At 43.8% G+C, this 19,494-nt stretch overlaps 8 protein-coding genes and 2 non-coding genes across 10 annotated transcripts; 4 read left to right on the top strand and 6 right to left on the bottom strand.

Moving 5' to 3' along the window:
- Nucleotides 1-89: 89 nt before the first annotated feature.
- C8R40DRAFT_1126178 (uncharacterized protein) lies at nucleotides 90-1,761 on the bottom strand. The gene is made up of 10 exons (XM_046229013.1): nucleotides 1,575-1,761; nucleotides 1,535-1,538; nucleotides 1,291-1,487; nucleotides 1,161-1,239; nucleotides 981-1,119; nucleotides 725-756; nucleotides 561-596; nucleotides 487-511; nucleotides 319-436; nucleotides 90-266 (listed from the first exon to the last, which is right to left on the bottom strand). Exons 1-10 carry the CDS (start codon nucleotides 1,734-1,736, stop codon nucleotides 174-176), a joined length of 885 nt encoding a protein of 294 aa, XP_046081623.1. The 5' UTR covers nucleotides 1,737-1,761; the 3' UTR covers nucleotides 90-173.
- Nucleotides 1,762-1,820: 59 nt separating this feature from the next.
- Nucleotides 1,821-2,454, bottom strand: C8R40DRAFT_1126173 (uncharacterized protein). The gene is made up of 2 exons (XM_046229012.1): nucleotides 2,118-2,454; nucleotides 1,821-2,064 (listed from the first exon to the last, which is right to left on the bottom strand). The coding sequence occupies exons 1-2, from the start codon at nucleotides 2,292-2,294 to the stop codon at nucleotides 1,978-1,980; spliced, it is 264 nt and encodes an 87-aa protein (XP_046081622.1). The 5' UTR covers nucleotides 2,295-2,454; the 3' UTR covers nucleotides 1,821-1,977.
- A 292-nt stretch (nucleotides 2,455-2,746) lies between these two features.
- On the bottom strand, nucleotides 2,747-4,323 carry C8R40DRAFT_1056773 (concanavalin A-like lectin/glucanase domain-containing protein; the record flags this gene model as incomplete). Its single annotated transcript, XM_046225104.1, has 7 exons — nucleotides 2,747-3,040; nucleotides 3,113-3,161; nucleotides 3,223-3,386; nucleotides 3,453-3,758; nucleotides 3,814-3,894; nucleotides 3,947-4,083; nucleotides 4,149-4,323. 7 exons carry the CDS (start codon nucleotides 4,321-4,323, stop codon nucleotides 2,747-2,749), a joined length of 1,206 nt encoding a protein of 401 aa, XP_046081621.1.
- An 848-nt stretch (nucleotides 4,324-5,171) lies between these two features.
- Nucleotides 5,172-5,251, top strand: C8R40DRAFT_t230. Its single transcript has one exon. It is a non-coding gene; the product is annotated as a tRNA-Glu (tRNA).
- Nucleotides 5,252-6,322: 1,071 nt separating this feature from the next.
- Nucleotides 6,323-7,382, top strand: C8R40DRAFT_1073240 (uncharacterized protein; the record flags this gene model as incomplete). The annotated part of the gene is made up of 6 exons (XM_046226539.1): nucleotides 6,323-6,490; nucleotides 6,594-6,712; nucleotides 6,785-6,797; nucleotides 6,864-6,908; nucleotides 6,985-7,123; nucleotides 7,204-7,382. The coding sequence occupies 6 exons, from the start codon at nucleotides 6,323-6,325 to the stop codon at nucleotides 7,380-7,382; spliced, it is 663 nt and encodes a 220-aa protein (XP_046081620.1).
- A 444-nt stretch (nucleotides 7,383-7,826) lies between these two features.
- On the top strand, nucleotides 7,827-8,694 carry C8R40DRAFT_1175551 (uncharacterized protein; the record flags this gene model as incomplete). The annotated part of the gene is made up of 6 exons (XM_046232346.1): nucleotides 7,827-7,979; nucleotides 8,026-8,138; nucleotides 8,212-8,224; nucleotides 8,289-8,333; nucleotides 8,381-8,519; nucleotides 8,585-8,694. 6 exons carry the CDS (start codon nucleotides 7,827-7,829, stop codon nucleotides 8,692-8,694), a joined length of 573 nt encoding a protein of 190 aa, XP_046081619.1.
- Nucleotides 8,695-10,245: 1,551 nt separating this feature from the next.
- C8R40DRAFT_t231 lies at nucleotides 10,246-10,330 on the top strand. Its single transcript has one exon. It is a non-coding gene; the product is annotated as a tRNA-His (tRNA).
- Nucleotides 10,331-11,545: 1,215 nt separating this feature from the next.
- On the bottom strand, nucleotides 11,546-13,669 carry C8R40DRAFT_642462 (uncharacterized protein). The gene is made up of 5 exons (XM_046235750.1): nucleotides 13,449-13,669; nucleotides 12,876-13,360; nucleotides 12,078-12,281; nucleotides 11,901-12,022; nucleotides 11,546-11,848 (listed from the first exon to the last, which is right to left on the bottom strand). Exons 1-4 carry the CDS (start codon nucleotides 13,462-13,464, stop codon nucleotides 11,909-11,911), a joined length of 819 nt encoding a protein of 272 aa, XP_046081618.1. The 5' UTR covers nucleotides 13,465-13,669; the 3' UTR covers nucleotides 11,546-11,848; nucleotides 11,901-11,908.
- A 232-nt stretch (nucleotides 13,670-13,901) lies between these two features.
- On the bottom strand, nucleotides 13,902-15,803 carry C8R40DRAFT_1240419 (uncharacterized protein). The gene is made up of 2 exons (XM_046233517.1): nucleotides 15,722-15,803; nucleotides 13,902-15,663 (listed from the first exon to the last, which is right to left on the bottom strand). Exon 2 carries the CDS (start codon nucleotides 15,647-15,649, stop codon nucleotides 14,033-14,035), a length of 1,617 nt encoding a protein of 538 aa, XP_046081617.1. The 5' UTR covers nucleotides 15,650-15,663; nucleotides 15,722-15,803; the 3' UTR covers nucleotides 13,902-14,032.
- A 297-nt stretch (nucleotides 15,804-16,100) lies between these two features.
- C8R40DRAFT_642166 (uncharacterized protein) lies at nucleotides 16,101-17,641 on the bottom strand. Its single transcript, XM_046235748.1, has 9 exons — nucleotides 17,327-17,641; nucleotides 17,095-17,245; nucleotides 16,866-17,040; nucleotides 16,725-16,805; nucleotides 16,612-16,642; nucleotides 16,494-16,557; nucleotides 16,420-16,436; nucleotides 16,318-16,365; nucleotides 16,101-16,240 (listed from the first exon to the last, which is right to left on the bottom strand). The coding sequence occupies exons 2-8, from the start codon at nucleotides 17,206-17,208 to the stop codon at nucleotides 16,323-16,325; spliced, it is 525 nt and encodes a 174-aa protein (XP_046081616.1). The 5' UTR covers nucleotides 17,209-17,245; nucleotides 17,327-17,641; the 3' UTR covers nucleotides 16,101-16,240; nucleotides 16,318-16,322.
- Between the last annotated feature and the right edge of the window lie 1,853 nt (nucleotides 17,642-19,494).

The raw sequence follows: 19,494 nt of genomic DNA, 5'->3' as shown, positions 1-19,494 counted from the left end.
GGTCAAGAATTGTTTGAATATGGCTTAATTTCTGTATTCTTCACCAAGCTATACTTAAATCCTACTTCACTTATCACACACTACTTGCTGCCGTACTATGGAACTGATTTCATTAATGGACAACATCATCGGTATTACAAGCTGTAGTTTAATCAGAATGATTCAAGCAAATTTTACACCAAAACACTGGTGACTGTGGAGGTTTGGTTTGAAGCAAATTGTAATTCCGTGTCAACTGATTTGATATGTCCATGAGGACCAATTACCTGGTTCACACATCAGAAGTAGTATGGAGTGTATTATTTCAGTAGCACACACCCTATTCCTGGGAGCTTGGGACCTCAGAGAATCTGTGCCATCAGGATGGACATCTAGCTCATATACCTGAGCTTCTGTTTCTGTTTCCAGGTGGCGAAGATTATTGCGAGCATTCAGTCTGATGCAAAAGATAAGTCCAGATATTCCCCACAGTAATATTGTATTTACCCAGCCATAAGTGAGTTGGAGTATACTGAAATCAACAGTGTTAGTTCCATAAAACATAAAGAACCATGGAGGACCTTTTGCAAGACATGTATATGTGGTTATCCAGATCACTTTATTTTGTGTCAATGAATGCATGGTGAAAAAATTTTGAGTGTGGTCATACAATTATTTTCCATTACTTGCAGCTGGAAAAAAATAAAAATCAGAGAAATCTGGCTGTCATGAACAGACACTAAACATACAAATATCACAACAAGAACTGCAACAACACTGGTGCAGGAACAATGAGATCAAGTTGACAGCATGAATGTGTCTCAAACTTTACCTAGTTACAAGTCCTGTTTCTATAATTTGCTTAAATTAGCAAGATTGATACCTATGACAAGAAAGAAACATGCGGAGTGTCCATCTGATGAGTTTATCCAGTAGCTTCACCGTGCTGACGAAATTGGATTAGACAAACTAAGTTTCTGTCCAACAGATCTTGAATATACCTTTTCATAGCCTCCCTCCGTTCTTTCCAAAGTTTAAAAACCAGAATTCCCGCAACAGCAACATCAACAAATGCACCCACTACAAAATTGACAGTGAAAAGCCAATTCCATTGTAATTCGAACAATGTTACTGAAACGCCTCAATGACAAATCCCACAGCTGCATAGCTGGAGACAAAACGAAGGAAGCACAGAACCCATAGGACAAGGGGGATGTACAAAACATTTAAAAATCTGTAGATACGAAGAATATAAAAGGCCTTTTTGTGAAATTATATCAATTCAGGGACGTGCTTTTAATTACCACTTACTTGAACTACTGCAGTCACTGGGGCTGCAAATGCAACTGTGAGATCGAATGGCAACGGAAATTTCGAGAGGATCTCCGGATGTCCATAAAAAGTGATCAGCATAATATAAACCCCACTTGTGACACATATTGTGTGAGCCAATTCACAGATACTATGGAAATAGATTGAGGTACTGTTAATTGTTGATGCAAAGTGTGCTACTATATGACGATACATACCACACAAATGCAACCTAGATATGAACTGAACTTAATGACATTTCAATTGGCAAATGAGCCGCATACCAAGATTTTGAGAAGAAGCTTGTCCTTGGGATATCCTTTATAGTAAAGATACACTTGAACAATGAAGATGCCGAATAATAAGATCACAATAAACGATCCACAGAGCAATGCGCCAAAGGTTAGATCAAGATCTGGAGAAGCAATTCCTGCTGTAGACATCATGGAAAGAAAATATACACCAGCACTATGAGGTCTTCGAAATTACAGCAATTGAACAATGGGCTTTTATATGTAGCCCATCTTGATCTCTACTTATTTTGGTCATGGAGTTGTGCACTGCAGCTCATCTCGTCTCCATCGGATGCACAAACCTCCACCAGAAACCATTCATCCACGATGTGGTAAGAAGCACAGTCAGTGGAGTGATTTGACCACAGCGTGATTGTTGATCAGTATATAATGATCATCTTTCAAAACACACCTTCCGAGTCGTAGCAGTGTTTACAATTGGGCCCAAAGCTATTTGTGATAACTGACAAGAATGTATAAGGTAAGTAAGTAGCGCTCTTGTCGGAAGTCCAGCGGAGGTTGAATAGTGGCGAGTTGGAATGTTGATGTAGGTGATGTCCTTGAGATTCGGGGCTCCGAAGGGGTGTGAAAAGGTGTTGAGAGTTTTATTGTGCAGGGTAACAGTCTTGTATCGAATACGCAGAGAGAGAGCAAGATTGAAAAGTGGGAGGAAAGCAGATTAAGGATTAAGAAACGTGCTGAGAAAGGCATTCCATCAAGATTGACATCTATGTTAATGCATGAAGAGATCTTTTCTCAGCAATACACATTGCGGGGGTATAGGCTGTTGGGTTGGTGAGATTATAGGAGGGCTTGGTGTGTTGATTGGCATAAAATTTGAAAGTTTGGAAACAAATCCACATTCATTCAGCCATGATCTTCACATTAGCATTCACTGTGCTTCATAGATGTTTCATAAGGGCAGACTGCTCATTTTTCTTTTCTCATTCCATAGCATCTCATTGCGTACAGTATATGGTCCAATTTAGTCCCAATGATGGCTCTTTTATATTGTTGTAGCAAAGCCATTTCAATAATATATACTATATTTTTGAAGCTGGAGCATTCACTACACACTCTTCTCAAATACTTCAAGTCCATCCAACAAAGATAGAGATAGTCAATAATAAATAACACCACCAGCAATGTTTCCCATCTACCTATTAACAGAACCTCAAGACACCAAGTAGAACCAAAACACATAACCACGATGACCACGATAAGCTATGAACAAGTGTAGAAGCGGCTGTAGCAGTGTTAGCATTTGCATCGTTAGCCCCGCTACTCGACGACGTAGAAGCCGATGCTGGTGAAGCCGAGGTCAATGATGCTGGGGAGACCGACGTGTTCCCCGTAGTAACAGTTGTGGTGGCAGTAGCGAGGTAAGTTCGTATGTAGGCGATATCCCAGTATGCGTTATTATAAATGGGATTTCCGGTGCCGATGACGTTGTCAATCTGGATGCAGGAGAACGTGATGAACTTAGCTGGAGGATAGGACATCAATGGTGTAAGATAAAAGAGACTTACGCATTGTCCCGAACATCCTGTAGAGTTATAGATCGACGGAACGCCGGCCCTGGAAGAATAGAGCAACCGGATATGTGATTCACACAGAACATGATGAGAAAACCACGCACCACACGCCACAAAGAGTGATATCGATAATGAGCTGTTGAGGCTGGAAGTATTGCGTGATATTACAGGCGTTGGATAGATACGCGGCGGTAGGTGTACCCCAATCAGCCAGGTTCATGGTCGAGGAACTATTGGCCTGAGATATCGATGCCGGGAGACTCCCGCGCTACCGAACGAACAAGTTCAATTCCAATTAGTTGAACATATCGCCAGTACGATCAACGGGACTCACCGGCCAAAACCACATATAGATCCCACTAACGTCCAACTGCGTCGCAAACACACCTCCGCCAGCCTGCGCAAACCCACTTCCAAAACTGTTCGGTTTCTTTTCTTGTACCACACACCCTGCGCCCGTAGAGCAATTCGTTTGGAGAATGCTCCCTGATTGTATCGAGTTCGTGCCTAGGAAACATCCAGAGGTGGTGTGGAGGGCGTATTGGTTTGAATCGAGGTTGTTGATGGCTTCGATGATGTCGATTTCGCCGGAATTCGGCCAGAGGAGGTTGGTGCCGAGCATCCAGAATGAAGGCCAGACCTGGAGGGTAGAGAAATTAGACAAGGGTATGGTTAGAATGAATACAACAACATACGGAACAGCCGTAGGGTATGTGCCAGGTGTCAATAATGACGAGACTGCCGATAGGATAGGCGTCCTTTGTAGTGATCTTGACCTTTAGGGAGCCCGTGAGTACGATGTTCAACACAAAGATTGAATAAACATACCGAATTCCTGTTCACCGTCGCAGCAGCCGTTATATTCGTCGTATTATCCACCCGTATTATCGCATGGTTGGTGTTTGGGTCGATGTAAGTCAGCCGCTGCGAGGCTCCAGTGCTTTGATCGACGTAGTCCACGTTACCTGTGAACGAAGACACGATACGAGTAAGTACCGCGCCACAAAATAATCAAAGCCTAATAACGCACCCCAAGTCGTATTATCGATATCTCCGTAATAATCCCACTCTGAAAAGAATTCGTTACCGGAGTATTCACGAATTGGCGTGTATATTGCAGCGGAGAGCCGGAAGAGCCCAGGGAGAAGAAGAAGAAGGGTGAAAGGGAGGAAGCGGAAGGTGCTAACTGACGCAGTTTTTGCCATACTCGGGGGACGGAATGACTAGACATAAAACAATGGACCATGAGGGTTTATCTAGAGTTTAGATAGGTCACATACATGCTATTCTATCCTGATCCCATCTTTTGGAGGCATACAGTCGATACTAATTTGTGGGTATCGATTGCATTGTAAGCACCGTTCTCGGTGGAGGTAGGGTATTCGGAAGAGCATTCAAGTCAAAACAACGACTTTAAGGAGCGTTCAGTAAACCTCTTGAGACATGGAAGAAGCTGGCAGAAGCACTTTGAGGAGAACGCGAGTCGGTTGAAACAAACCGAGGTGGGAGCGTGGGCAAGGCACTAAGGAGTCCGGTCACCTTTCTGGGCACCGTTCCGAAATTTCTCCCTTTTTCCAACTTTTCAATCTTCCAATAGTTTAGGTCTCCAAACGGGTTCCGATTTCACAGATATTTAGAACGCTTCCTTGATAGCCCTCGAATATACTGTACACTGACCTGTGATTCATTGGGGCATCCAGAGTACTGCCATCATCCGAGTCCGCTCAGTTCTGCTCAGTTCCTGAACCTGAACTTCAGAAGATTTCGGAATTTCATTCAATATCTCTTCCCGTCTTAGCCAACCTTCACAGCCGGCGAAACGCAAGCTCCTACACTGCGTGTACCACGGGGGAAGGATTGCTTGAAGACATGATAGTCGTTGAGTCGCTGTTGAGCTCGAATTCACTGTGAAATGAAGTACGTGTCTCACTCTTCGATCGTTCTGCTGTTACTGACGTAGGTTTTGCTGTGGTCGACATGTTTCTTTGCTGCAAGACGAGCGATTCCCTTCGTGTAGTACAATCTATCGAGTTCATGTCTCCCCAAACTTGTGTCCAATGTGGTGTAGTGGCCAACATTGCTGTCTTTCATTAAGTTGCACAGCAGCCCGGGGTTCGATTCCCCGCATTGGAATCTCTTTTTCAAGCCCATCTTTCGCACTAATGATTTTTTGTAAAGTCTCTCATCGTAATGCAAGCCTACGATAACTGGGCAACTATATTGATAAAGTCTGTCCTTCCATCGACGACAACATCGAAAGTTCATGCTTTCTATGCATACGCTCCTCCCCTTTCACCGACACTTATTGGACCATTCTCGTCCTTTCCTGCTGCGAAGGATATGTTGGGATTTGGATTCCTCGTCCCTGGGATTGTCCGTTTGAGAATGCTCCAGAACACCGCATTCAACGTATGACCAGAGCAGTTCACAAAGATCGCATGTTAACTATCCAGTTTGATCACTCTACCGCGTCAAGCGATAACAATACACAAGGAGTGACCTGGAGGGACTGGGTGATATCAAGCTATCATATTTTGACATGATAGGCGCTGAAGAAAAGCTAAAGACTGAGCTATGAACCGTTGAGCCCCCGAGCTCGAGGCTCAAAACTATCCGAGCAAGTCCTAATGGTTGTGAGCTCTTATCCCAATCCGACCCATTCTCAAGTATAGTCTATTCCTTCATGCCTGATACCCTTCATTCACTCCAAGCTCAAACCATTCTATAAATTCCCGGAGTCTTGGCGATGTTAGCGACACCTATCATTCTAATCACATCGACCGAGATGTAGATTTTACTACCGCATGCACGTGTACTGTAAAACCAGATCAACGCCAGTGTGTTCATCCACGTTTCCCCTCTCTCTGCTCTCCGTGATTTACCTCGATCCCATATTCCATTCCTAACGATCTCCTCCTGTACCTTTTGCCACAATTGCCATGCTTGAACAGTCGAAGCTGTTCTCCGTTTTGTTCTTCCATTGACCGTTGGTAAGCCATGATGATGCGGCATTTATTTCTGATACGGAACAGCCTTGTCTTGGAATAGTTATTTAAAGGCAACCGTGAAATCTTATTCCCTCGATCGCGCTGTTGCTTTATTACATTCTCATTGAACAGGAGAGCTGGACTCTCCTTGCGCCTTGTCGAATTCGGTCCTGAACTTATTCTTTGTCTCCCGACAATTTGTCGTATCGTCTACACCATGATAATCTTCTCCATCCTTCTTGTTCTCTCGGCGGCTGTCCCGGATCTTGCAAGGCCTTGCTATGCATCACCGATTCCCGAGATCGGAGGTCGTGGACTCCAGTATCCTCAAGAATTTCCTCCTTCATTACCGAAAGGAAGTGTATGTTTTTTTGCTGTGACCTATGTAAGTTCCGATATTCATCGCCTCATTGTACACATATACAGTATACTCATATGTTTCTTGTATTGGGTTAACCATTGTCGCCGGTGTTAATGATGAGTTTCAGGAATCTGTCTACCATAAGAATCCGGATCGCAGGTTGAAATTCAAAGCCGAAGATATACAACTCCACGAGGGAAGGCCGTTTGAATGCGCACTGAGCACAAGATATTTGGAAAGAATCAAGTGAGTGACAGGTAGAACCTGCGCTCATGAACTATGCTTGGTTATGACATTCTCTGTTCTCTCTTCTGATAGGCTGGATCGGTTGGTAAGAGGAAATTTTCGACGGTATACCCATCATTCACTCAAGTAATTTTTTCACAACATTAAACAGTGTGTCCTCAAGGCTAACCTGGAGGAGTTTCGAGATTTCAAAAAGGTATGGATAACATTCAATTTGTGACAAGTGTTTTTGCTCAGTAGCTCGTAACCCTTCCCCACTGGACCATGTTCAGATTTCCTTTGTGAAAGATGGCCCAACAGCAACCCGCGAATCTATGATAGTCTCTCCAGAACGATCGATGTGGATTCACCCCAAGACCCTTCTTGTAAAGAAATTAGCTTGGAAGATAGAATGTCTTCCACAAAAGGATGGTGAGTAATTCAAAAATTTTCTGAATCACAGTGGAGTTCATTCTCTGATGATTTATTTATCTATGCCATGTTTTCCATAGTTTCCATTGAAGAGTTGACAATCCCAATGGATGATTGGAAGATTACCAGAAACACTGACAGTACTTCCAGTGCGCATTCAGATACAGGTGGTTACAGGGCACCTCTCCAGGATTTGGATTTGGATCCAGTGGGTGATTTTAGTTACAATGTAGACTCGCATTCAGATCCGGGTAATTGAATTCAGCGTCAGATTACGCTTTACTTTGGTATATACGATGTCGATGAGCACATGTGAGCACCGACCTGCTTGAATTTATCTTCCTATTTCAGTAGTGAGACCAAGTGAGGCAATACTATACCTACAGTCTTACAATTCTGACTCTTTTCAATCAATAAACAAACCTCTGGTTTTTCAATACCTTTCCTCTTAGTATCAGTACCCGAGCTCGATCCATCGTCATCTTGTTCGGTAAGAAGAAGGCCTAAGAAGGCGGCATTTCAGCCGCAGTCACGTGTATTCTGCATAAAAGGCTCGAATGAACCGAAATCTTTTCTTTCTTCGCCTGGTGCGTTATTCTCTTGCTTCGACTAAAGCTGGTCTTCTCGTTGCGCCGTTTACCACAATCTTCATCTTCATATCAAACATCTCTTGTGCCATCCACAAACCTATACTCCCTACGCGATGCGCTATTCCATCTCTGTCATTCTTCCTTTGCTTGTTCAGAGTTTGCATGCATTTCCAATCAACCAGCTTAGATTTCGTGGGCTGTCTTATCCGCAGGCTTTCCCCCCTTCTATACCAGAAGGAAGTATATGTTTCTTCACCCTGAACGATGTAAGTTCTTATATTTATCTTGCGGTCAGGTATTGATGTTGTCCAGGCGTCTATGAGGAATCTAAACAACTCAAAGTTGACAGGCGCGGATATACAGCTTCATGGGAAAAAGGAATTTGTGTGCGCTCTCAAAGCAGACCAGTCAGGGTTCAAAGGACCGTAAGTCGTTGTTACACTCATGAAAACCGATCGACGAATCCATATGATGATCCTCTCATTCTTAATATGATAGCTCAAACCGACTGGTAAGATAAAGACATTTTCCTTATACCAATTTCTTTTTCGAATCTCACTCTCCTGGTCAAACAGTGTGTCCTTAAGGCTGAGGAAGAGAAATTCAATGAACTTGAAAAGGTACGAGGACTTCCTGCGCATTATATTTAGTACTAACCTGCATTCAGATTGAATCTATAGAAGATGAAACAAGTCTTAGAACTGTGATTGTTCATCCAGGAGACAAGATATGGATTTCTGCTGAAACTCTAGCAAGAGAGGACCTTTTTGAAATAATGTGTCTTCCATTTGACGAAGGCAACAAAAGTGAATGGAAATTATTTGAATACATTTCATTCAATTTTACTAACTTTTTTCGATGATTACAACAGTTTGTGATGCCAAATTGGAAATTTCGACAGAAAAATGGAATATCGTTGACAAGATGCCATTGCTCGCAGATTTAACTCATTATACTCCGCCCCCCCGGAATTACACATGATTTCGATTGGTCCACTGCTCAATCATATGTCTGTAATACCTACGCTCTCAAGGTTCCGAAATTTGAGCGAATTAGGTCTTTTGTTTCAACTTTCCATGATACATTGTGTTGCACCCTGCAAATTTCTGTGAAAGCCTTGATCATATGCTTTACTCATATCCTCAATGTATGAAAATTCTTTCCAGCCCACCGTCCTCCAAGCATCACGACTTTGTTTTTCAGTGAGACTCAGAACAACAAATGTTTTGTCGGATTATCTATCCTTTGTGGCTGACTGGAATGGCTCGCTCCGGGATTTGACATGATGAAAGATGTTATGTGATAGAGAACTAAGTCGTCTGAGTTGTAAGTCCCCAGTTGGTCATTCTAATCCAACTCGGACCAACTCTCTCTTGGTACATCTGCTCTTAAGAGCTCGTGCTGAGACTCCCACTTAGTCGTTCCATTTTTGTTAGTTATTGTCTCTTCTCATGCTTCAATCAATGCATTGCTTTCTGTCCGAATACTTCGAGTTGTAGGACTTCGTTTTCAACACTCAACCTTGAATGTGATTGCAAAATTTAGGCCAGTGTAATGTATAGACTGATCAGTTTGCAAAACCTGTATACTCGCCAGAACAAGGATTTTGGCTGGAGAGTGCTGCTCTGGCAAGTATACAGGTTTTGAAGATGTACTACATGCTGATACTATGACTCATACTTACAACTCACTCAAAAATTATAAACTCTGATCAATTTGAGAGCCAATTTGTTGTGGTATCAGTCCCATAGTGCTAGTAGACATCCATGGTATAGTAAATCATTGCTGACAGATTTTTTGAAGCCTGGACAATGGATAGATGTACTACCACACAGTGGATGATATACATATGAGTGCCAAGGAATGATTTAAGTGAATGGCTGCTTAGAAGAAGTGTTCCATATAAATCTAGAGTTACAAGAAGTGTTAAGAATGGAGAACTCAGTGACAAAGATTCAAGTTCCTGTTTATGTATGTCTTACCAATTATTTGCTATTCCAGAACACTCCCAGTTCAACTAGACTCAGGCTTATCTCGATCTCCCCAGCCTTCCTGCAGTGATAGTTTTGTCTTGTGTCCTATGTGTATCATTGTCTTTCAGAATACTCCGTGAATCAGCTGTTGATTGACTAAATGAGAAGCTCCTGAAAATATACCTGTTGTGTAAGTTGCTTTGCCTGCTTGTGGGTGTAGCAATATTAATGTGAAAGGTCTCCGGTTCAAATCCGGATTTGTCCATTTTGTGTGATAAATAAGAGACGTTTCATACAATACTGTCTCGCGAGGAATCTCCAGCGTACATATATGGTATACCTGGCATTACCTGCTTCCATTAGGTGCTACTTAACACAACTCTGACATCCACAGTATCACCTCGCTCCCCAGACATCAAGGTCACCCTAGCACTATCAATTTTGGCCAGTTGCTTGCTGCACAAGGGTTTTGAAATCAGGAAAGGAACTCAAAAGGTAGAATGCGCTGGAATGCGGTGCAAAACCGGCATCTGATTACCTAATCCGTTTAACCTTCCAGGTCCCCGTAGATTAGTGGTTAGATCATCACGTTGTGGTATTTGAACGCATCCGTGGAGACCCAGGCTCGACTCCTGGCAGGGACACCTTTTTCTTCTGTTTTGTTTTTAGTCTTTGAGAATGTATGAACGAAAACAGCCTCCAAGTCAAAGCTCCAGATAAAATGATCAGCAACATATTCTGGCGTCTTTTCTCTTCCTACGGCGACACTCATCATCGTGTCAGTTATCGGACTGTTTAAATGTTTTTTCCTGCCTTTAATGACCTTTTAGCATGGTGAATACGGAAGAGGAAGATCAAGAACTCAGCAATAGGTCCGTCTTTTTGATCTTCATATGAGTTTTTTCAGTCAACTCGTACTCAGGCTATTGACATCAAATTATGCAATCCCAGCTAAGCCCAGCTACTTCTTCCTCTCGTCTTCTTATCTCGATAATTCAGTGGAATTTGTTTATACCGAACGGATTCTGAGTATCTTAAAAATGTCCCGAATCCCGTGCTTCCACATTGCTCGCGAGCTTGGTCAAAACATTCACTTGAAGTAGCTTGAAGTCTTTGAAAGTATCACGCCTGAGAGATATGCCGCTATTTTCCTACCACTGAATGGGTCGTTATATGATGGAATTAGGCTGGGACGGGTATCCTTGGTCGATAGATTGATGATGGGCTGTTGCTGCATGTACGTCTCCGTTGTCGCATTCTATGGGTCGTACGTACTGATCCGTCTATGAATGTAGCTCATAATGGCTCCAGGATTGACTTCTCCCATCCGTTCTTATTGAATCAATGTCAGACCCATACGGATACTACTTTTCTACCATCTTGTGTGGTTCCGATATCCAGCCCTTTGCAGCTCACGTCGTTCTTCAGATGGCGTGGTCTCTTGAGCAAATTCGTTCGATCTGGCAGTAATTCCATCCTGGTTCCATCCTGAAGTTTCTCGAGCAAGCTCACGCGCTGAAATGTTTAATCCGTTCAATCTTGACCAATGTCTCACCACAATTTCCAGGTTACAATCGCACTTTCATCTTGACACGGGGATACCTCGCTCTCTCTCTCTCCTCTGTAAGAATCCTTGTGGGTCGGTTTCATTTTCGAAGATTCATCATTCTCAATAATCTCCTACACACAGTGCTGTCCAATATTCCTCAGTGGTAAATGCCCTCAATAGCTTGTGAAACATAATCTCTTCAAAACCTTCTTGTTGTTCTATCACGAAATTTTCAGCATTGCGAAGACACCAGAGATAGTGTGATGTTGAATTGATGTCTTCAGGATGCAGTCATTCGGAGTGTTAATGTATATGAGCACTATTTGAGCCGACTCAATGTCCTTGTCCTTGTCCCTATCGCTCGTGCTTCACAATAACACATTATTCTTCCTAAAATGAGAGCTTCATTGAATACAGAATAGTAGATTGCTCTCAATCCCAAGTATCGTACACGTCAAATTTCGATTATCCAAATCATGTAGCACAAGTGGTCCAATTCATAGAGCTATGATATCAATGGCGGCTCCTTTGGAACGTAGGTCCCTCCATAGTGGGTGGTCAAGCATCTTCCTCGCTTGTTCATCGGATGCTGTGATAAGCATTTTGAGTGATGCTACTCCCGTAGCGTTTGAGCGCTGGATTCGAGAGTTGACACAAGCATATACCATATCCATTATCTTGAAGTCCACCGGGGACATCGATAAGGATTGATTCCAGTAGAATTGCAATTCACGAAGGTCCGGAAAGGAAGGTGTTTGAGCATCCGTTCCAGTGATTTCCGAAAGCACTAGATGAACAGATGAGAAAGAGTGATCACCTCTGATGGCAATACTTCGGAGTACAAGGGGATTCAAAAGGCCTTTCACGAATTTTCCCGCATCTCTCCCGACGATCAAATGTTCCAATTGGAACTTCGATCGCATTTCAAATCGTTTCACTGCATCGCTGATAATTCCAGAGGCGATCACAGTCAGGTGTGTGAGCACTGGACAAGAAAGTGAGTCCAGAAGTGCCGTGAGAGCAGGAAAGGCCGTAAGAGGATTGTACTGTTCTATTGAAAACTCGCCGAGGTTGGGGAGGCAAAGAATAACCTCAGAACGTGGGCGATCATTACCAACCAAGAGACCCCGTACCGAGAGTTTGCGAAGATTTGGAAACTGCGGAATAATCTTCAAGACCTCGCTGGACGCTACTGCTGAAATGCTGTAGTTTGTAATCTGATGGAAAAGCGAGCTCGTGGGCATAATTTTTACAGAGTTCGACCAGCAACTTCCCACTGTGGACCATGCTCTCAACTTGGGCGCTACAATCTCCAACGAGCTTGTAGGACCATCTCGTGAATCTGACTCCCGGATCTCTATTCGCTCCAACGATATGAAGTCATCTTCCGAAACCGAGGTAGCACCAGTTCCTTGTCCTCCTGCAAGAACCAACAACTTCCAACGCCAAGAGTGTGTGAGGACAACGTTGGAGATGTCAGTGATGAAGTCAGAGATAGAGGGTGATGACTCGGGAGAGGACATATCGAGGTAGACGATGAGTGGAAGCGTCTTCGAATGTCGAAAGTAGATTGAAATGAGCAGGAGCACCATAGGGATATGCGAATCACTGGTTTGCATTTTATGCAGCTTTATCTTCACTCGTGTCCAGAGGGAAGGCATATTGTGAATAATATCCTTCCATTGACGACATACACGTCCATAGACCCACGGCGGCGAATTGAGGTCCAAAGAATGTGAAGCAGAGTCGAAATACTCCTCGTGGTCTTTATCGTAACCTGCACCGTAGAAGAAAATATGTCCCCATACATCAGAAGGCACTCGTCTTATCGGATTGAGAGACTCTTTGTACTGCATGACCACGGGTTTGAGGAGTTCTCTGGTATTTTCGAGCGCCTGTATTGAAGTTTTCATCAAAGCAATACGAGTATCGAGATCGTTAAGGAAAGATTGCCCTTCCCCTACAAAAGATTGGAAACTCTTCTCTTCTTCCACAGTGGGACATTGGCTTGTGGAACATAGCTCGGCGATACGGGAGCTGTCAGATGGAGAAACAGGGAGTTTGCGTTTGGAGAAATAGCCGCATTGAGGACACGCCGACTCCTCTGTGTCCATCATGGAAAATACTGGAAATTTATCAAACAATGCAGGGGGAGTTAGAACACGTACATACACACGATGTGATATTGTGGTTCAGGAAGATGAGTGTCGCACCTGCCGGATTGAGCATTTCCTGACTATACGGTGTTCAGATCTTGAATCGAGCCATTGAGACAGCAAAATGACATGATTTCGCCTCTAGATACGTCCCATATCCTAAAAATAATCAGATCTCAATCATTTTATGGGTCGAGAAATGTACGAAATAAATGATTACTTCAGACTATATTACTCACTTGGTTTTACGTGGTATGTATGACTTTTCTCTTCCCCCGGTGAGAACCTCTCTTTCATTTTCTACTGTAGGTCTGCGAGAAGCATATCCTGTGCTAAAAGCGAGATAAATGTACAAGTATCAGTGCAGATATTTTTCCATTTCGAAAGAACTACTGAATTCCACAGAATCAGTGTATGTTCTCACAATATAGTATGCGTACAAGTACTGAATTCATATAGCTATGATTTTTTTTTTTAAAAAAACTCTTCATTAACCGCAAGTAAGTAAGTCTAAGTACTAAGGCGCGGGGAGTCATGGAAACAAATAAGTAATATCCTCGTCTGTTGCCTTTCTCCATTCTTCTGATATGGGTACACCTTGACTGGGTCCCTGCATGGTGGTAGAGCTGCGGGTCGTAGGGTCATATAGCTATGATATCGACCGTCGCTCCCATTGAATGAATGTCCCTCAATTGTGGGTGGCTAAGCATCCTCCTTGCTTGTTCATCAGGTGCTGTGATGAATACACTGAGCGGTTTTACTCCCAGTGCGTTTGAGCACTTCATTCGAGAGTGAACACAAAAATAGAGCGTGCCCATTATATCAAAATCTACAAGAGGTAAGGATGGATTCCAATGGAACTGCAATTCACGAAGGTTCGGCAGTGGAGCCTTGTGGGAATACATTCCGAAAATTTCATGAAGCACCAAGAGCACGGACGAGGGAGAGTGATCACCCCTAATCAGTATACGTCGGAGCACAAGTGAGTTCAACAGGCCGTTCACAAATTTTTCCGCATCTTTCCCGACAACTAGATGTTGAAGTTGGAAATTTGACCGCTCTTCGAATCGTTTGACTGCGTCACTGACGATTCCAGAGGCAATGACGGTAAGACGGATGAGTGCTGGACAAGAAAGTGAGTCTAGAAGATCCACGAGAGCAGGATAAAGCGCAAGCGGATTCCTCTGTTCAATGGAAAACTCCTCGAGTTTGGGAAGGTAGAGGACAACCTTTGATCTTTGAGAATCATCGCCAACCAAAAGACACCGCACGGAGAGTTTACGGAGATTTGGAAGCTGTGAAATAGCTTTCAGAACCTCGCTGGACGCTACTGCTGAAATAGAATATTCTGTGATTTGGTGATAGAACGAGCTCGGCGGCATAGTTTTGACAGGATTTGACCATGTATTTCCCACTGTTGACCATGCCCTCAATTTCGGCGCTACGATATCCAACGAGCTTGAAGTACTTGGTGAATTCGACTCCCGGATCTCTATCCGCTCCAATGATGAGAAGGTGTCCTCGGAAATCGCAGCAGGACCAATTCCTTGCCCTCCAGAAAGAACCAACAGCTCCCATCGCCAAGAGTGTGTGAGGATAAGGTTGGAGATATAAATGATGTGATTAGAAACAGAGAGCGATGACTCATCGGAGGACATATCGAGGTAGATAATGAGTGGAAGCGCCTTTGAACGTCGAAAGTAGATTGACATGAGCGAGAGCGTCAAAGGAATACGCAAATTAGAGGAAGTTTTAGTTTGTATTTTACACAGCTCTATCTTCACTCGTGTCCAGAGAAAAGGCGTGTTGTGAATGATATCCTTCCATCGATGACAGACGCGTCCATATACCCACGGAGGCGAATTTAAGTCCAAAGATTGTGAAGCAAAGTCGAAATACTCCTCGGGATCTTTATCATAACCCACACCATAGAAGAAGATGCGTCCCAATATGTCAGAGGGCAGGCGCCTTATCGGATTGAGAGACGCTTTGTACTGCATGACTACGGGTCGAAGGAGGTCTCTGGCATTTTCGAGGGCCTGCAGTGAGGCCTTCATCAAAGCAATTCGAGTTTCGATATGATTGAGGACAGATTGCCCTTCCTCAACGAAGGATCTAAGTTCCTTTTCTTCTTCTGGAGTGGGACGATTGTTTGTGCGGCATAACTCGGCGATACGGGGACTATTGGACGAGATGGGAGGAAGTTTGGTTTTGGAGGAATAGCCACATTGTGGGCACTCCGACTCATAGTTTACCATGAAGGATATTGTACCTACGTGATGAATTGTGATGATTAGGCATTGCACTAGGGATCAGAAAAAAACACGTACACGATATGGTCCCAAAAGATGACTGTAGAGAGGAAAGATGCTAGATGCCACTTGCCCGTCGCGTTTATAACAAAGAACAAAGAAAGCCGCAGATAGGTAATCCAAATGATCAAATCGTCAACACGTTGTTCTTTCATTCTTCAAGTTGTCATATAGTGGACAGAACACTGTTATCTGCATTAACTCGGGCCAGACCATAATAAAACCCTCTAACATAGTTGATAGTCAAGTGTAAGAAGTACTATATACCTGAGAAGAGGTCCTCGAGTGGCACGACTAAACATTCAAACGTAGAAAATGTTCCTCACTAGAACAGCTACCTGCCTCCCTCTAACCCCTCGCACTACCCTTCTGAGTATGGACTATGCATGCTCGTATGTTAAGCACCTGGGGCAAAACCAAACTAATCTATAATCATCCGTCCCTTCCCTCGTTTTGCATTCTTCATTTCAGTCCAAGCGCCATCTGCCGATGTACTTATCTTATAAGATACATATTTTAAAGCGGGTAGTTGAGCAGCTATCAAAGCAGAGTGATCACGAATACGATTAGTATTTGCACCGACAGAAATCAAGGTGTAAAGAATTATTGCACACCTTTGTCAGTGACCCAGTGTAGCCATGGCATTCGACTTCATTGTGGGACTTCGGTTGGATTCGATGAGATTTTGGACAAGAGCAAGGTAAGGATATGCTTACGATAGAATGACATCTGACTGTATAGAAACAAAAGGTTGAGATGGCACGAGAATCAGTTCACCTGGCCAGCTTACCTTCCCTCGACCAAGGCTGAAAAGGCTCGAACTCGAGCTTCTCATACTTCTCTTGTCCTGCACGCTGCGATGAGTAGAAGTGAATACTTGGAAACATTAGAAAGCTTCGAAGACTTACATCAGCCCTTTGCTTGTATCGAGTTCGAATTCTGTAGTATTCGAGTATAAGTTCAACATACTCGTGACCCGCTAGATGGAGGAAGGACGGTGTAATAAGGAAGGAAGACTCACCAACAACAGCAAAGTTATTGTCTTTGCACCTCCGGGGTGCGAACGAACCAATACCCTGGTCAGGAAACATTAGCAGCTTTCCTACACATGATGAGCATGTGAGTCTTCGAGTCATCAAGAGGCAAAGCGCATGACACTTGCTTTTTCCCAATACAGGCCGGTACACATCTTTTAGACTATGTCCCTGGGCAAACAAAGTGACTGTGGGTCCACATGTGAAATAGTACAGCATGATCGGTTCAGATAAGGCTCGAGGCGTTGGATTTGACGATGACTGGTATGCTCCTCTAGGTTCATTCCTGGCGAGAAACGTAGACTGGAGTGGACAAGGACAGTCAGAAAAATGGTCAATTTTGTTAGAACAACTTACATGATCCGGGGACATTAATCCAGTACGGTCCTGGGATAGAGGGATTGCCTCGGCGGCGGAGAAAGCCAAAAGCACGCATAAACATAGGGAACACAAGAAACTTCCGCACAGCATATTGATTCTTCGAAGATTTATGTGAACCTACAAATAACTGAACAACCACAAATGCGGGGAATACCAGAGCACAGTAAGTTGTAGAGCAGGATTACTGAAGAAGAGAGAAATCACTCACAAAGCGGGGAAGAGAAATGTATGTGGTAGGAGCGACCAGCGCGGGGATCGCCTATTCGTGTTGGAGTTCCTTTTTATATGTCCTGAATCGGATAATCTGCGCGATAGGATGAATTGCTTCCTGTGCACAGCAAATAGGAGAAATTCCAATACCGACGAGCAGGAGCAACAAGTCATGCCACAAAGGTAGAAACGTACATAAGCCAAGGATTGGGTATTTTTTGATGTCAACCAGAGTCAACCCTTCTCATCGGTCTCATTCCATATTTTCCATACCGACTCTCTTCGTGTCGGTTTTCCTTTCCTTTCATTCGATCCCCATCGCGTCAAACTAAGATCGGATATGATTTGAAATCTCAGTCCTTAGGACCGAAAACAGCCTTGAACACCCGAAACTCATTTACTCTGATCCTATCCTATCCTCTGCATCTGTCCACCCGTCGGGGAAGGAGATAGAACAAGTAGGACACAGCATTTGATGGCAATCGATGGGGCTCAAACAAAGCAAACGACTCGGATGAGAGTCGAAACATAGATGGAATGGAACCACCGACGTGACGAGAATTATCAGACAACGCATAGTCCTGCAGAATCTCGCAGTACACAGCGCCGACATTGCCAGATTTTTGATGCACAGATCATAGGAAAAACTCTATCCGTTTTGTTTGCATGGGACACTTGAACGATATCGGTACCGTCCAATCTGCAAATATGAATGGATCAATTTTGAGGAAACCAAATTGGATGGTTTGACACGTACCTCAGCCGACCTTCTCAAGACATCCACCTGTTTGCACCACTGTGCTTCAAGAGATAGACACTGCTTTCCAAGATATCACACTTGCGCTAAATTTATGGCCTGAAAGAGTCCACGACAACGAAGTCTTAGCGGCTGTGCATTTCGGTGGCATCGGTGGCAGACAGGAGGTGGCGAGCAGTGATTTTATGTGACCATTGCAGAGAGCAGTCACCTGTACACGAAATTAACGACGGAGCCAATTACGTCACACCGGTTTCGGTCTTTGAGCTTGTTTGTGACATTTAATTGCACTTCTTCATCTCGTCCACCTATTTGTACCACTTTCTTGATCCATCGCTCAATTTTGAATTTCAACCTTGGGTCATTCCACCCTCAACAACATCATACCACTATTTGGGCTACTGGCATCTGAAAGTGGATCTGAAATGTCGACGGGACAGATAGTCTCGGTTTGTAGACTGGTTGTAGGTTATCTACAGGGGGGCTGCAGATACTACCGTCTTCCGAGTCCTTCATATAATCTAACTTATAATAATGACTCAGGACTAATGCCTGCAATAAACGCGACCACTTTTTCAGTATGACCTTCGTCTTCTTGAATATATCCAACCCTTAGGCAACTTGGATACTCGGGATCTATGATCCTTCAAGGTTCCGGCTACTGCACCCAGCCCATATGCATCCCGCGATGTCAATTTTACGCCAGGTATCCTGAGTGAACTCTTTCCAGCCAGGAGTTGTCCCCTCTCTCAAGGTAAGGTCTTTACAGCGTCTGTATCCTGCAAGCATTTTGGCACTGATTTATATATATCATTACTAGTCGGATTCAACGTCGGAGTAGAAAGCAGCTGCCATTGAAGCTTCAGCTTTATAGTGGTTCTCTATGTCTCTGACAGAGATTTGTGTTCCAGCATAATTCGTGGGCCAACCCGTGATACCCCAATTTTGCCAAGGAATTTCCCGAGACAGTATTTGCGCGGTGGCTTTATTCTTTCACTGCCATGCGCAACTCCTAGCAATTTCCTGATAATTTCCAGTAGGTAGTCATTGGCGGAGAGTTCGAAGAATGACTTGAGTAGACTAGTCAGCTGGCGGAACAAAAACAGACGAGTAGCTTATTGGGATGATGAAAGGCGCTGAGTTTTGAGAGAGAGTCTGCGAGCTGGGATCGGAATGTCCGGAATCCGAGACCGACCGGAATCCGTCATACCGGCTTCAATCTTGCCCTATCTTGCCTCTCCGAGTTCTGGATCGAATTTCTACCTGTAACATTATCCGACGAGGTGCAATTTTACAGCTTTTATTGCTTCACGATTCAGGTGATCTTCCAACGTCAATCGCCATTTTCGGCCGTCCTGCGTGCAACTCAAGGCCGCGTACGACATTTTCATAAACTTTGATATAATCCA

Source organism: Lentinula edodes (assembly GCF_021015755.1).
Source record: "Lentinula edodes strain Le(Bin) 0899 ss11 chromosome Unknown C8R40scaffold_44, whole genome shotgun sequence".
NCBI lineage: Eukaryota > Fungi > Basidiomycota > Agaricomycetes > Agaricales > Omphalotaceae > Lentinula > Lentinula edodes.
This window is presented reverse-complemented; position numbering and strand designations above follow the sequence as displayed.